At 34.2% G+C, this 13,879-nt stretch overlaps 2 protein-coding genes across 2 annotated transcripts in view; both read right to left on the bottom strand.

The window, feature by feature from the left end:
• Positions 1 to 1,613: 1,613 nt before the first annotated feature.
• On the bottom strand, positions 1,614 to 3,125 carry LOC129005638 (apolipoprotein D-like). The gene has a single exon (XM_054434597.1). It carries the CDS (start codon positions 3,081 to 3,083, stop codon positions 2,472 to 2,474), a length of 612 nt encoding a protein of 203 aa, XP_054290572.1. The 5' UTR covers positions 3,084 to 3,125; the 3' UTR covers positions 1,614 to 2,471.
• A 1,808-nt stretch (positions 3,126 to 4,933) lies between these two features.
• The window catches only part of LOC129005629 (RNA-binding protein 27-like), an 83,227-nt gene continuing 74,281 nt past the window's right edge, over positions 4,934 to 13,879 (bottom strand). Inside the window, exons 19-23 of the mRNA XM_054434585.1 lie at positions 12,644 to 12,825; positions 11,543 to 11,651; positions 8,743 to 8,909; positions 6,525 to 6,603; positions 4,934 to 5,990 (exon numbers count right to left, since the gene is read on the bottom strand). Coding sequence (XP_054290560.1) covers positions 5,904 to 5,990; positions 6,525 to 6,603; positions 8,743 to 8,909; positions 11,543 to 11,651; positions 12,644 to 12,825 — 624 coding nt within the window. The 3' untranslated portion in view covers positions 4,934 to 5,903. The remainder of the gene's footprint in view (positions 5,991 to 6,524; positions 6,604 to 8,742; positions 8,910 to 11,542; positions 11,652 to 12,643; positions 12,826 to 13,879) is intronic.

Below are 13,879 nucleotides of genomic sequence, written 5' to 3'. Positions count from 1 at the left end.
CCTGCCCAATGAAGTTTATGGGCATGGTTACGAAAATACTCCATTTTTGGTCTCACAAACACTGTTTTTCACACTAAAAATGTTGAATCACTACAACTAATATTTACAACTATATACAGCCCTTATCCCTCCCAACCATTGTTTATTTCAATCACAGTGAATCATGGAACTGCTGATAACAATTTGGTATTTGGGAGTCCATCTTTATTAAAATAAAAGGCAGATAAACTAAAATAATAAACAACAAAACATATTGTTGTGTCTCATAAAAAGCAAAAAAACAAAATGAATACGCCAATAAATGCCCAAAGTCAATAAATTGTGCAATTGGCAAGTAACTGGTCTCGCAATAACTCCGGTTCTTTCCACAAGGTTGCGCCACACTGACTGGTTTATTTCATTGGGACCTGGCCAGGTACAGATGACCGGGCCGGCCTGAGCGTGCGGCTGGTCCTTGGTGACTGGCCCGCACTCAACGTACTGGATACTGGAACCATCGGTACTTATACCATAATATTATTTATCTACAGTATATGTAGACGGAGGTCTAAGCACAGACCTCTGGATGTAAAGTATCAGGCGACCAAGGATTTAAGTAAAGAGTAATTAATTAATTAGCTATTGCCAATATAAAGGTTTTTCATTATATTGGCATTTTTATTTGTGACAAAACGTAGTAAGTATTTTTCATAAACTGATACAAATTATGGTATAAATAAAGTTTATTGGCACGGTTTTGCTTTGACTGTCACAGACCAAGACCGATTTAGGATTGAATGCGTAAAATACAGTTTTTAGTAATGTTTAATTTCTACATATAATGGAATAGATATCAGAGTGTAACAAATAATTGGTACCGTAATGGTCGTGTGTATTTAAAAAAACCTAAAACACACTTAATAGTTAAAGTTTAACTTTTTAAAATCAATAGTTCACCATATTCAGAATATAATTTGTTATTGTTAGTCTATCCTAATAGTAATAAACAGCAGTTAACCCTTCACGGACGGGTGGCGGATATACCCGCTTATGGTTTTTGATGTTCTGGACAGGAAGCGGATATATATCCCCATCTCTTCAGACAGACTGGCAGGTGCTTGAACAGTAACCAGATGTTTCACGGTACCAAGGCGCCATTCCTGCTCTCTCCATGGCTGCCCTCTCTCCCGCACTCCCCCTCTTTCCCGTGCCTACCCCTCTCCCGCGCCACCCCCTCTCCCGCGCACCACCCACCTCTCCTAAGCTGCCCAAAACTTCCCACTTTTGTATACTTTAGTAGTTTATGCAACAATCACATAAAGATAATGTTAATAACACGAGTAAACAATTTAAGATACGAGCCTTGGCCAGTGTCTTAAAAACTTCTACGACTGTTGTTAGGACTATTTACACGAGTTGCGTTCATTACTTTACCTACAACCGTTTTTTAATTACTAACAACCACTACTCATAACTTCTATGAGAGGATATGTTTTCGTTTATAACCTCTCATTGCCACTGACAGTCATGCAACGACTCATTGTACAAACCACTAATTGCACCTCTCATTAAAAAATTAAATTTGTCTTAACAGCTGTGTAGTTTAAGTTCGAAGCATTACAACTTTACTTCTTTCCTCTCAATTCTTAAACCTCATTGGTCCGTCACTCATGTTGTTAAGTAAAACAATGCTGTTAAAAGTGTTAATTGAGAAAACAAAAGTGAATCCTTTCAATTCTAAGAACTGAACCAAAACAGCTAGTCTAAAAAACGGCCATAGGTAAAACAAATAACAATTCACATTTTTTGTATTTTAAAATTTTTTATCTTTCCATACTGAAAGTAGCTAGTTTCGATAACAGCTGATAAATTTTCCTTGCTCTAAATTTACTTCCCCTTGCTCTTAATCAGTCCTCCATGCCCACTATGTGTGCTAGTGTTTACTTTACAATTTATTCTCATTATTGAAATCAGCTGTTTTTATTGCTCAGCAATACAAATAAATGAAAAGAAAAATATTCATTAGCTAGATTTGCTGTGCAATAAACATAAGCATGAACTTAAACTTTTAATTTTCACGTGGTTATGCAGGTTTACTACAACCTTTCAGCTTTTATTTTCATAAAAAATAAAATTAATTAGGAAGTATAATAGTTTTAATTTTACTGAGGTCTGTAATTTTTTGAGTATTTTTGCGTCTTGATGAATAGTATCGTTCATAGCTTGAACCGAAAGTTATTTTCCAGCACTTGCTCTAATTATTACTGTCATTTGCTTTACAGCGCCTCACACATGAAACTTGAGCTTGCTCTGGAAAATGCCACTTTCGGTATTGTACAAATCATGAAATATACTATTCCTCAATCTAGGTTTAACCAAGATGATTTCAGCAATAGTTAGAACTAATAGTCGTGCTTAAGTAACTCAATCTATTGACTTAACTTTCCACAAAATATGTTAAATTATTTTAATTGTATAAAAAAGATGCTCAATCACTGAGGCAAAATTTCCTCACACTCACTCTGATCTATCGGACTTAGCAGATCAAGATAATGGTCCAGCTGCTGAGGTAGCAGTGTCTTTAGCGTTGAGGCCAACAACGTCGTCGAGTTCATCTTTCTGTCTCTCGTCAACACTTGAATGTTCTGCTTGCTCCATAGCTTGTAAAACGAGTCACAACTCCAAACAATGGATATCCTATCATAATCGGTGAACAATATATTGTAAGAAATATCTTTGTTCGTCGCTTCCCCAAACATAGTCACCACATATTCACCTGTTAAATCGTTTGAGGGTCTAATAGGCTTGGCAACACCGTATATCGATACTGGCCCGTTTAGCACTCTTGCCAACATTCGAGCCTCAAGGCGAAACCCGTTCTCTCCCACAGGTTTGTAGACGACGTGTTTGCACATAACTTCCTCTCTTAGGAAAGACTTGAACTGAGCTTGTTGATACCAGACGCCCATGTACCTGTCCCGGTCGAAATCAGATATTGGTACAACTTGAGGACAATGCCTTGCGAGTAGCTTTTGGGAATAGGCAAACATAAATGTTGAGAAGTAACTGCATAAGAGAAAAATAGATCGGCACTCTGAATACATTGTGCTGGCATATCTTAGTGTTGACCAGCTAGCCAAACAGCTATCCACTATCAACTGTGATGTCAAATAATCTTGAACTCCCATCTAAGAGATTATGTTATTTTATGTTGTCTCTCAACAGCAAAATATCGTTGAGGTGAGACGTACATAATCGACATTCATCAACTTGATCCTGAATTAAAAATTTTGGTAATTTTGAAACATTTTATTAAGTTTACTACGAAACCAAAAAATTCATTGCATATCGATGAAATAGAATTTTTTTATATTTTTATTAATTTGACATTAAATAATATCTCCTTTGAAAGTCCTTAAGCATAATACCATCCATAATGTCCAAAAACCTTGTTCTAACTTTTACACTCACCAATTTTCATAAATTTGCAAACAAGCCCAAGAAACAAAATCTGACATTCAAACAATTCGTTGTGCAATAAAATGTGTATTTTTTGAAATTATGTAAGGTTTGAACAATATTTATTTGACGGTCGTATGAAATTTGTATTCGTGTTACCTCTGAAAAGATGAGCAGATTTATGTTAGCAAACTTGATATTGTAAACTAATAGATTTCAGAAATGCAAACATTATTCTTTTCAATTGTACCATTTCTATACCGGGTGACAAAAAAGTCTTGGGACGGTTAATACATTATTTTTAAATACAGTAGTAGTTTACACAACGATCCCGTAAAGTTAGTCTTTAAGACCCAAGAATTACGAGTGTCGTAAAGGCAAACTACACGAGTTGCTTACACTACTTTACCTATGATTGTTTGTTATTACGTTTATTTTCACACATATCATTTTCTTGTATTGTTTCCTTGTTTAAGGTGGTAATAGTAGTTTACGCAACGATTGTGTGAAGATAATGTTAAAGACACGAGTAGGCTCGTGCCTTAAACACTTCTACGAGTGTCGTTAACACTATTTACGCGAGTTGCATACACTACTTTACCTGGTGTTTTTGTTACTAAAAATCACTAATCATAACTTCTAAGAGAGGTCATGTTTTTGTTTTTAACCTCTCATTGCCACTGACAGTGATGCAACGAAACATTATACCAAACACTAATTGCACCAATCAACAATTAAATTGGCCTGAACAGCTGATTAGTTGAATTTCGAATCATTACGATTTTGCTTCTCCTCTCTCAATCCTTGAACCTCATTGGTCCGTTACCTGTGTTGTTATGAGTAAAACTATGCTGTTATGAAAGTAAACAATGCTGTTATGAGATACTTTTCAATTCTAAAAACTGTACTGAAACGGCTACTTTAAAATACGGTCGTAGGTAAAAGATTATTACAAACCGTTTAAGCCCTTACTTCTATATTGTGTATTTCACTATAACTATCAGACATTTTCAAATCAGCTTGTGTCCGGTAAAAATCCACTACAGTACAGTAGTACATAATGAAACCACATTTGATTAAGCAAGCGACAAACAGCTGTTTTCCGGACCAATTTCATGCGTGTAAATTCTCTTAACCCTTTCTACTCTCAATTTTGGGCCCCGCCCCATGCCCTAAGTTTCATTTATTGTGCAGGTCATTAAGCCTATCAGATTTTTAAATTCAAATTACACTAATAAAATATAAAATAAAAAAAGTATTCTCTTTTTTGGAAGCCTACATGTGATACGATCGCGAAACGGACGATGTCGGCTCACGGCCGATAAGAGAGTAGTAGGGGTTAAAACAGTGTAGTGTGGCAAAAAAATATTCATTGCTGAATAAAAAACATCCATCTATTATGACTATAAATAAATTGTTATATTTTATGCAGAAATAATTATCTAGACTGTAAAATGAAATACAGTTATATGTATGGTCAAGAAAACAAGTCAAATTGTTACACATTTTTATTCAACTGAATAATCAAAAACAGCAGTCTAACGGTAAAACGTAAACATCACAAAAATAACTACCTAAAACTTATCTAGGATCTATAGATAGTATAATGTTCGTTAAATGTAAATTTTAAGTTTCTCAACATTTTTTAAAGGACCGGACCATGCTTTGCTTAGTTATTAGCATTATTATGGATCCACAAAAACAGATTACCTCACATGAAAACTCATAGTGAAATTACTACAGTTGAACTTCATTTATCCAAATTAATTGGAACTGCATACCACATTTGGATATACAAAAATTTGGATAACTGGGGTTACCGAAATTCAGGGTAATTTATAGAAAATAGGCAGAGTTAAGCTAAGCTTTTACTATCACAATTGCAAAAACATGTTTGAGAAGATTTCGTGATCGAAAAATTGTGAAGAATGATGTTGATGTCGACAGGTCTGTGAGGATTTTATCGCAATTAGAACTTCTGCCTTCTTTAATAACGATATATTAGGTTTAAAACTCTTTCTGTAAGCAATTCAAATATTCGGGGCTCAAAATATAGGAGTTTACTGTAGTTATGGTACCATACCAGATAAATACCACATTGCAACAACTCTTTCTGAAAAACAATGACTATAAAAATATCAAATTTTTCAATAAGTAATACAATATCTTACAGAAACTTTTCACATAGAGGAAATATTTTATAGTATACTTAAGTTATGATATATAGAAGTAAAAAATGTATAGTTTTAATACATAGATTTCACTCACAAAAGCTGTGTATCTCTCTAGTGAAAATGAAATAATAGTTTGAATGTCCAGTAATAACTACCAATTACTAACAGTTAAGCCTCATTGTGGTAAATGCTCAACTGAAAACATATACATATACATAGTTACATTTATGGACAAGATCACATTTTTGTTTGTATGCTTAGTTCATCTACACTCGGATCGAAAGGTCATTGCTATCGTCTCCATGACCTCTCTTCATCTTCCTCTTCTTCTTCATCTTGTAACAATAAGTCTTCATTTTGGTCAATGCTTAATCGTAACTGAAACATTTATTGAAATTTGTTACTACTACACTACTATGAAACTAGAATGTTTTAAAACTAAATCATTAGTCTAAAAGATCCTTCCTTGTATGATCAAGTCAATAATACTTGTATTTTCAACCTGGTGTAGCAGTAACTCTTATAAGCTGACTCCCACAAAACAAAAATGAACTACATGAAATAAAAAGTTTTAAAATGCCCCTTCCCTGCAGCCATGACACAGGGATATAAAAGAAACAATTTCTATTGTAAACACATTGTAAAAAAATAGAAACAAAACTAGAAAATTACAATGAAATGGCTGCTATGCGATAAAATGACTAAGGCTACCAGCATGTTACTTTTTAGTTGTTTAAATTGGATATCTCTTATACTAATTATTTATATGGACTGGCTATCACCAACAAAGGTAATGCTTGTCACATCAGGCAAATTGTCAATCAGCAAACATTTTTTTATTCTAAGTCATTACTACAACAATATTTCTTTATTTATTCCTGTAATAATGAAAAAGGCTAATTGTATACTTACAGCCTCGTCTTCATCTTCATGCTCCGAAAGTAAATCGGACATGGAGGTGTCATTCAACAAGATAACAGATCTGGAGTTTCTGAAATTAAGAACAAATAAATATACTTTTTATCTCAAGAACAGTAGCAAGAAAGATATATTTAAAAAAATATCATTCGTAAAGCAGATGTATCATTCAAGTAGGCCTACGTTACAAAGACAAAATAAAATATGAAGTGAACTTGGTTTTTGTGTAGCTTACTCTGTGGCATTTAGACTGCATAAGCAAGATTAAATTATCTTAAGCTGGCCTTGTCTGTTTCAGGTTATCACGTGTACCTCAACCCTGTAGGTAAGCAGGGTGACTAGGCTACTTAGATTACTGTTTGTTTAATTTTAAGTAGTTAGTAGCGTGTCAGGTAGCTATTGCCCACAGAGTCCCGTCAGAATTATCGATTCCCCAATAACTCCACTGACTAGAGCGGTGATTAAAAAGTGTGGTGTCTGGTAACCCGCTAGGTTTGTTCCGAGCTCTGATAACCGAGGCTATCAAAGTTGAGGCTATCCTAATCACTATCGACTCCTGGGAAAATCCCCCCAAAATGACTCAAGCGATTCCTGGGACCTCGTTTATTGTTAAGGAGACGTAATTTCCCAAGTTACCATCTACGTTTCGTCATCAGGAAATTTACGTCACAAAGAAGGGTTTACACTTGGATATTGGCTAGTTAGAATGTTTGATTGCTACATACATTTTTTTACTTGAAAAACACCCTAATAGCCTACCTCAAAAATACTTAATAGAATGACATAAAGACAGGGGCTGTTGTATAGTAACTAATCCTTTCAGAAAACTTGGTAAAACTATTTAAAAATGGTATTTGTATTAAGTATCGGTATCGAGAATCAATAAATTTTGGCATCAACACAAATTCATCAAATATTTTTAACACTTCTGCTACATTATATATTATTTTTATTTGAATGTGTTTGGCTATTAATGTGGTTTTTTTATACAAATAAGTTTTATTTTCTAAATTCCTTAAGTTTTGTACCAACCTATACTAATGCAAAATACTGTAAAATTGAAATACTGGATGGATATATATATTTTTTTAAATAATTAAGTAGTCTATCCTAAAAAAAATAAGATATGGTACCGATGGTACCGGAACCAAGAATCGATTTTGGTTAGGTACCGGTACCGACTTTGAAAAAGTGGTACCGACGATCCATCACTACCCAGGACCCAAAGGTTGCCCCAAGACCAATAATACAGAATTCAACAATAAGAACATACAATAACAGTCTTGGCAAGTTTTGTATTTGAATGATTCCAAATAATTGCAGTTGTTCTCGTTGACAGCAAGAGATAATCACGGGTGTTGCCGCGACCGCGGAAAATTATTATTGTTGTACTGCGATAGAGGGAAATTACCGACGATGTTGCTGTGAACATATCAACATCGTCTCACTACATTGCTGCCAATATAGTGTTAATCGTTTTTAAGTCATTTTAGCGAATTTCCCATATAGGGATTAAGCTATTACCGTAGTTCTCATGGTAAGACCTGGACCCAGGACCGATTTACTTTTGTGTTTTGATGTCCCCAGAGGCAAAAATACCATCTGTTCACATTCATATATATTTATGATCACTCAAGTAAAAATTATCCGATTTTGATGAAATTTGGTACAAACGTGTAAACCTATGTTAATTCGAAGAGTTCGCAAACCAGCGTGATCGGACCATTGTAACAAAGTTTTATGGGGGGGGGGGGGGATTCGTAGGGTATAAATTGGTTTTTCTAATTTTTGAATCAAAAACTCTGTCCATCCTACAACAGCTGACCCTTGCCCAATATCTCTCTCACACAATTGGTAAGAGATAGATAAGTTCGTCCAGTCCGTCCCTTGCTACCTTAGCGGTCAGTCACTTTTTTAGAACAGGCCTGTTTTTTAAATGTTTCAATGTCATTTTGTACTTTTTGTAATTTTGTTTGTGCCGTATTATGTTTAACCTTTGACGATGTCTACAACTGATCAACTCTACAAGTACCTGAAGCTGACGATGGTGTTTTAACACCAAAACATGTACTAATTCAACTAAATTTGTTGAGCTGTGATAGGAGCAGTAAGTAATTTAGTCTTACTAAAATCATTTCACCGTAAGTTGTACTTGTAAAGATTGACCAGTAAATACAGCTTAAATAATCTTTGAGCTATCACTTATCTGTACCTCATGCCCATGTTTGGAGCTGAGTTGAACCATGTGACGGAGAGTAACCTGTCCTGAAAATTGCGACCTTTGGCCATCGCGGTTTCTGCGTCTTTGCGGGTTTTGAACTGAATGACCAATGCCGGAGTTGCCTCATCCCATATGTGATCAGCTACTTCGCCGAATTTCTGAAACAGATTGTGGTATATCAGTAACTCCAGTAACCCACATAGGGTAACCAAGGTAACAAGTGCTCTTTCTTTATATGTCTTGCCTTAGTTTTGGCAACAAGTCAGGTTAGTGTAGTTGATAATCTGTAATAAATAAGTAAACAATATATTTAAGCACAAAAATACAAAAAATAAAATTGACTGTTATTTTGATGTTAGATCTCTAAGATAGGCCATATTTGTGTGCTACTTGGGACTCATTGAATTTGTATAAAAACAATAATACAGGCCTCATGAAGTTTGTACAGGTCTTGCAAGGGTTTGAAGTTGTAATTTTACTGCACTAAAAATGTTATTGCCACCATGTCACTTGATTTACTCTTGATTTTAGTGATGTGTCGGTTGTAGTTTTTATCGGTTAGGTTATTGTTTTGATGGTTTTGAAATTTTTAGTAGTTAAAAAGAAATTTGCTAAAAAAATGAGAGCATCTCTCCTAATTGCGAAAACTAGGGGTGTGCAAATTGAATACTCCATAATATTTTTGAATATCCAATATTACCTAGCAAATATTAACGTTACTATTGTACACTACAAAGAGTTTCCAAATCACAGCTTTGGAACTCTACCAATGTAACTTTAATAATCCTGAACCAACGTAACATTTTAAATAATCTATTTTTACCTTTACCAATTTGTTCTTGGTACAAAATCGGTACGGTACGGGGCTTCCAGTATTTTTCTCATGTTTATTACATTGACATTACTATGAAAATGAATAGTCTTCTACATCCATTGTTTTCTTACAACAATTACGGTACCACACATTATAAAAACCTTTAACTCCTAACAGGATTGTGTCACGAAAGAAACACAGTTAAGATAAAGGCTTTTTAAAAACCTATTGTACTACAAAGATAAGTCATAGCCATAATAAAGTACAATATAAGAAACATTTTGACAAGATAATTTTACACAACTGGTTACCTACTTTTTTTCAACCAACACAACAACTTGGTGTTTAATTTAAACTTTTAAACATTATTAATGCATTCAGTACTAAGACTCTAGACAGTCGTAGTTTCTAGCTGTTCACATTCAACAGACGACAATGAAAGACTGGAGGTTATAATGAAGTAAAAGCAAAGGGCGAAAATACCTAACATCAAAACTTATAATAATATCAATTGCAAATGTTCTGCAATCTATACAATAATACTGTTCCAGTTATAAACAAATAATATGTTACTAAAAGTATTGTAGCAAAAAAAGTTTATATCTGAACACTGTTATTCCATGTAAAGATAATTATGACGAATGAGATACTCCTCCTTGACGAGTATGTTTAATCTATGCTAAAGACTGTGAAGTGCAGTTCTAACCTCGTAGAAACCTCGTGTCTGGCTAGTTACTATTCAGACACATTTTTTTGTCAGACTACTGCACTTTTAGTTCACATTACAAAAAGTAGATTCTAATAATAACAAAGCAAGGAGAATTTGTTTCAAAGTTATACAAATATATATCTGTTTGATAAACTGACACAAATTAAATTACTGCTAAATATATTTTTAGTTAATTGGAGCAAAGCGGAGTGATTTTAATAATGACTTTAGAAAAAATCCTTGGAAATGGGCGTGTAGACTTAAGGAAGATTGTTGTAATTGATGAAGTCGCCGTTGTGATTTATAATACAAAGCATGAAATGTTGGGATGAAATAAAACAACACAATAACATGATTTATTTGATTGGGTTAAAGATTATTTCTGGGTTTATTTACTATTAGAATGATCGAATATACTCATTATTATGGAGCCGGGCTCGAATACTGCAGTATTCGTTCAAGTATTCGGACTTTCAAATATTCTCACACCCCTAGCAAAAACATTGTATCTCCTGCAATCACAACAAAATTTGGAATATTCCTTGTGATGGCAAAGACATTTAATCATTGCCTCCCGCGATCATGAAGACATCCCCATTGTATGCCATGACCGCGGCAAAATCTTGAATGTCCCCATCAATTGCAAAGATATCATCATCGTATCCCAAAATCGTGACAAATCATTGCATAGCAACCGATGAACCAAAGCTGACATTTTCCATTGATTCTCAGCTGTTTTTTCTTAGACCAACTGAGTCCAATCAAAGACTAACAACAGCCTAATCTTCATATTAATCTACAGTTATTATTTAATCTACTAAATTGCTCTTTCTGCTAATAGTTCGTAAAAACTGCACCGATACGTAAGTAGTTACAACACTTTTAATAACACTAGTCAAAGCTTTTCAAGCTTGGCTCCTATTGGGCGGTGTGCGTGGCTTCTCAGTGGTAGTTAGCAAGTTCCGCCGAGGGACCAACGACCAAATTTCAAGAGAGGGAATTTAACATGGGGTTAACAAGTTCCGAAGCTAGCCAATTCCGCGTACCCTTACACATGTTATAATTGTTTTTGATTAATTTTTATTTTTAATTACTATTCAAAATTTCAACCCCCCCAGGATTGTAATTTTTCAGGATTTAGTTTTGGAAAGGCTTTGCCCCGTTCTGAGCTTTTGGCAATCTCAACTGCAGGGTAATCTCAACCCAACTCCTAAATAGTTATAAAACAAATGCTCCAACAATATATCTTGACCAAGTAAAATCCTTACCGTGAAATGTTGAAGAACTTCTGCCTTGTCATCACTCTCGAACCCTGAGACCAGCAGTTTAGTAGGACGATGATCCACCGTCGAATGGGGGTTGAAACCTCCCCTACCCCTAAATACAAACCAAATCATTAGGAGGAATTTAAACACAGCTGTAATCGCAATTACTTTAATGTCCAAATTGTTTATGAGATAATCTTGTTGAAAACATTAAATTAAGAAATAGCTTGCACATAACTTGAAATCGTTATGAAATTGAAGGAAGAAAAAACAAACTATACTTGCTTTAATTTTAAGGCTTAGAATAAATCTAAAAGTTTAATACATTTCTACATCTTCAGTAAAAAGCTATAGTATGTGTGGGAAACTATTTAAGTCTACTGTCTAGTGACAAGGTCAAGGAGTTGAGAAAGCTAATTTTCAGACATAATATTAGATCCTGACAATAGGGCTGTAGTTTATTTACACTAAAGATTTGTGAAATAACACTTGCTTTTTTAACCTGTTCTAGGGGATTTAAAAAAGTTCGTTATATCAAGAAATTTTTTATATCGAGGTTCGTTATATCAAGGTTAGACTGTACTAGGCCAAGGAAGCTATAAAATTTTATTTTATCTGCCATAAGCCCAGTCATCAAAGCATTTACACTTGACTACACTTTGTTTCAAGAAATAAAGCAACTACTCCGGTTTTCAAGTGTCCTAATGTTCTACATTTACCTAATTAGTTACCCTATCAACCCCACCTATTTATCCTAACCTATCTAAGCTATTTATTTTTCCCACAAAAAACACTTAGCACAGGAGAAGATTACTAAACCAACATTATAATAGTTCTCATTTTGTAATTATGCACATAAAAAACTAGAGAAAATGACAGTCCAGATGTTTTTCATACCTAATTAACATTTTTTTTACAGCTTATGTTAGTTATAATTTAAGCCACTATCTTCTTTCAGTAAAGGGATTTTTGTAGTTTATGAGTATTTTCTAACTAAAGAAATAATGGCGGAAACCTTTTGACTTCGCAACTACTGTGCTAGCCTGAGCTTTGATTGTGTTTATTACTGATAATAAGGGTAATTTCACTAAATTAAAACCTTACCTGACAGTTCGGTATCGAGCTCCACCACGAGAGAGACGCAAGACTCCGTTGTTAGTGAGCAGTCCAAGGCTGTGAGCTTTTGTCTTGAGTTCTATAACTCGCTTTTGTAGCTCAGTCGTATCTTTCCCCTCTTGCTGTTGATTAAACAGATCTAGCTCAGCATCCAAGAGCTGTTTTTGCATCTAAAATTCATCAGTACTTTGTTTGTTAAAATCAATTGTATTGCTCGCTCAAGTTCTTTAGTATTTGGTAAAAGCCGTTTTTGAGGATTATATAAGCTAATTGTAATAGGGGTCGAGATTCAGTCTTTTGAATACTGAGAGTGAGGTCAAGTTGTGCCAAGTACTCATAAAATTCTAATACTGTAGTTGTTTAAGAGCTGAAAAGTATTATCACTTTGTTTACATTTCTCACTTTATTGTATGTTTTAGACTTCCTTAATTTACTACAAGGGTACTAATGCAATCTCAAACCCATTAGTGTTTTGTAACGGCATTAATAATTGTTGTTTAACAGTTTATGGTTTCATGTGCAACTCTTTAACTAAACTGTAGTCATGTTTATAACTAAGTATGTTTTTATAGATATTTAATCTTTCACAAGCATTATTGTATGGATATAATTTAAGTGTATTTTATTGTCTATTGTTGGTCAGTTACGGTAAAATTTGTTTTATTATGTTATATTGTGTACGGTATTTAAAACCCATGAACCAAATTAAATATAGTTTAATTATGAAAGAATGCTATTTGTATAACGCTTATATGACGTCACTCAAAATGTACCCAGGGCCACCTACATAATTAGTCCTAGGTCTTGATAATTAGATTCTTTGTCAGAGCTGTAAGTAATACAACGGACATTTAATTGAGCCAAAGATAAACTAATGACTGATATATGTTGATGTTTGTTGATCGTTGTGAGTCCCTAACCACGACTCCGTGGTTAGGCGCTCACAACGTTAACGTGAGAAGACAAAATAACCTTGAAAACACCGCTTTGTTTTTATTGGTGCGGCGAAATGTCGGAGTTGAGAACTTTAGTCTGCGATTTTATATTTAGTTGTATTTTTATCCGTGTGTATGTGCAATTAACTGTGATATGACAAGGACTGTGTTCTCCTGATTTCAATAAGGTGAGAGATGCCGAAAAATATTTATCATACTGAAGTATTGACCTCACCTAAAATACCATGACGTTTAGAAATAAAATATTCCGATTGCAGACCAAATTGTG

The sequence above is a fragment of the Macrosteles quadrilineatus genome, unplaced genomic scaffold (genome assembly GCF_028750875.1).
Source record: "Macrosteles quadrilineatus isolate MER2022 unplaced genomic scaffold, UCM_ALF_1.0 Scaffold_28__1_contigs__length_1566739, whole genome shotgun sequence".
Classification (NCBI taxonomy): domain Eukaryota; kingdom Metazoa; phylum Arthropoda; class Insecta; order Hemiptera; family Cicadellidae; genus Macrosteles; species Macrosteles quadrilineatus.
The sequence above is the reverse complement of the archived record's forward strand: the minus strand, read 5'-3'. Positions and strand labels throughout refer to the sequence as shown.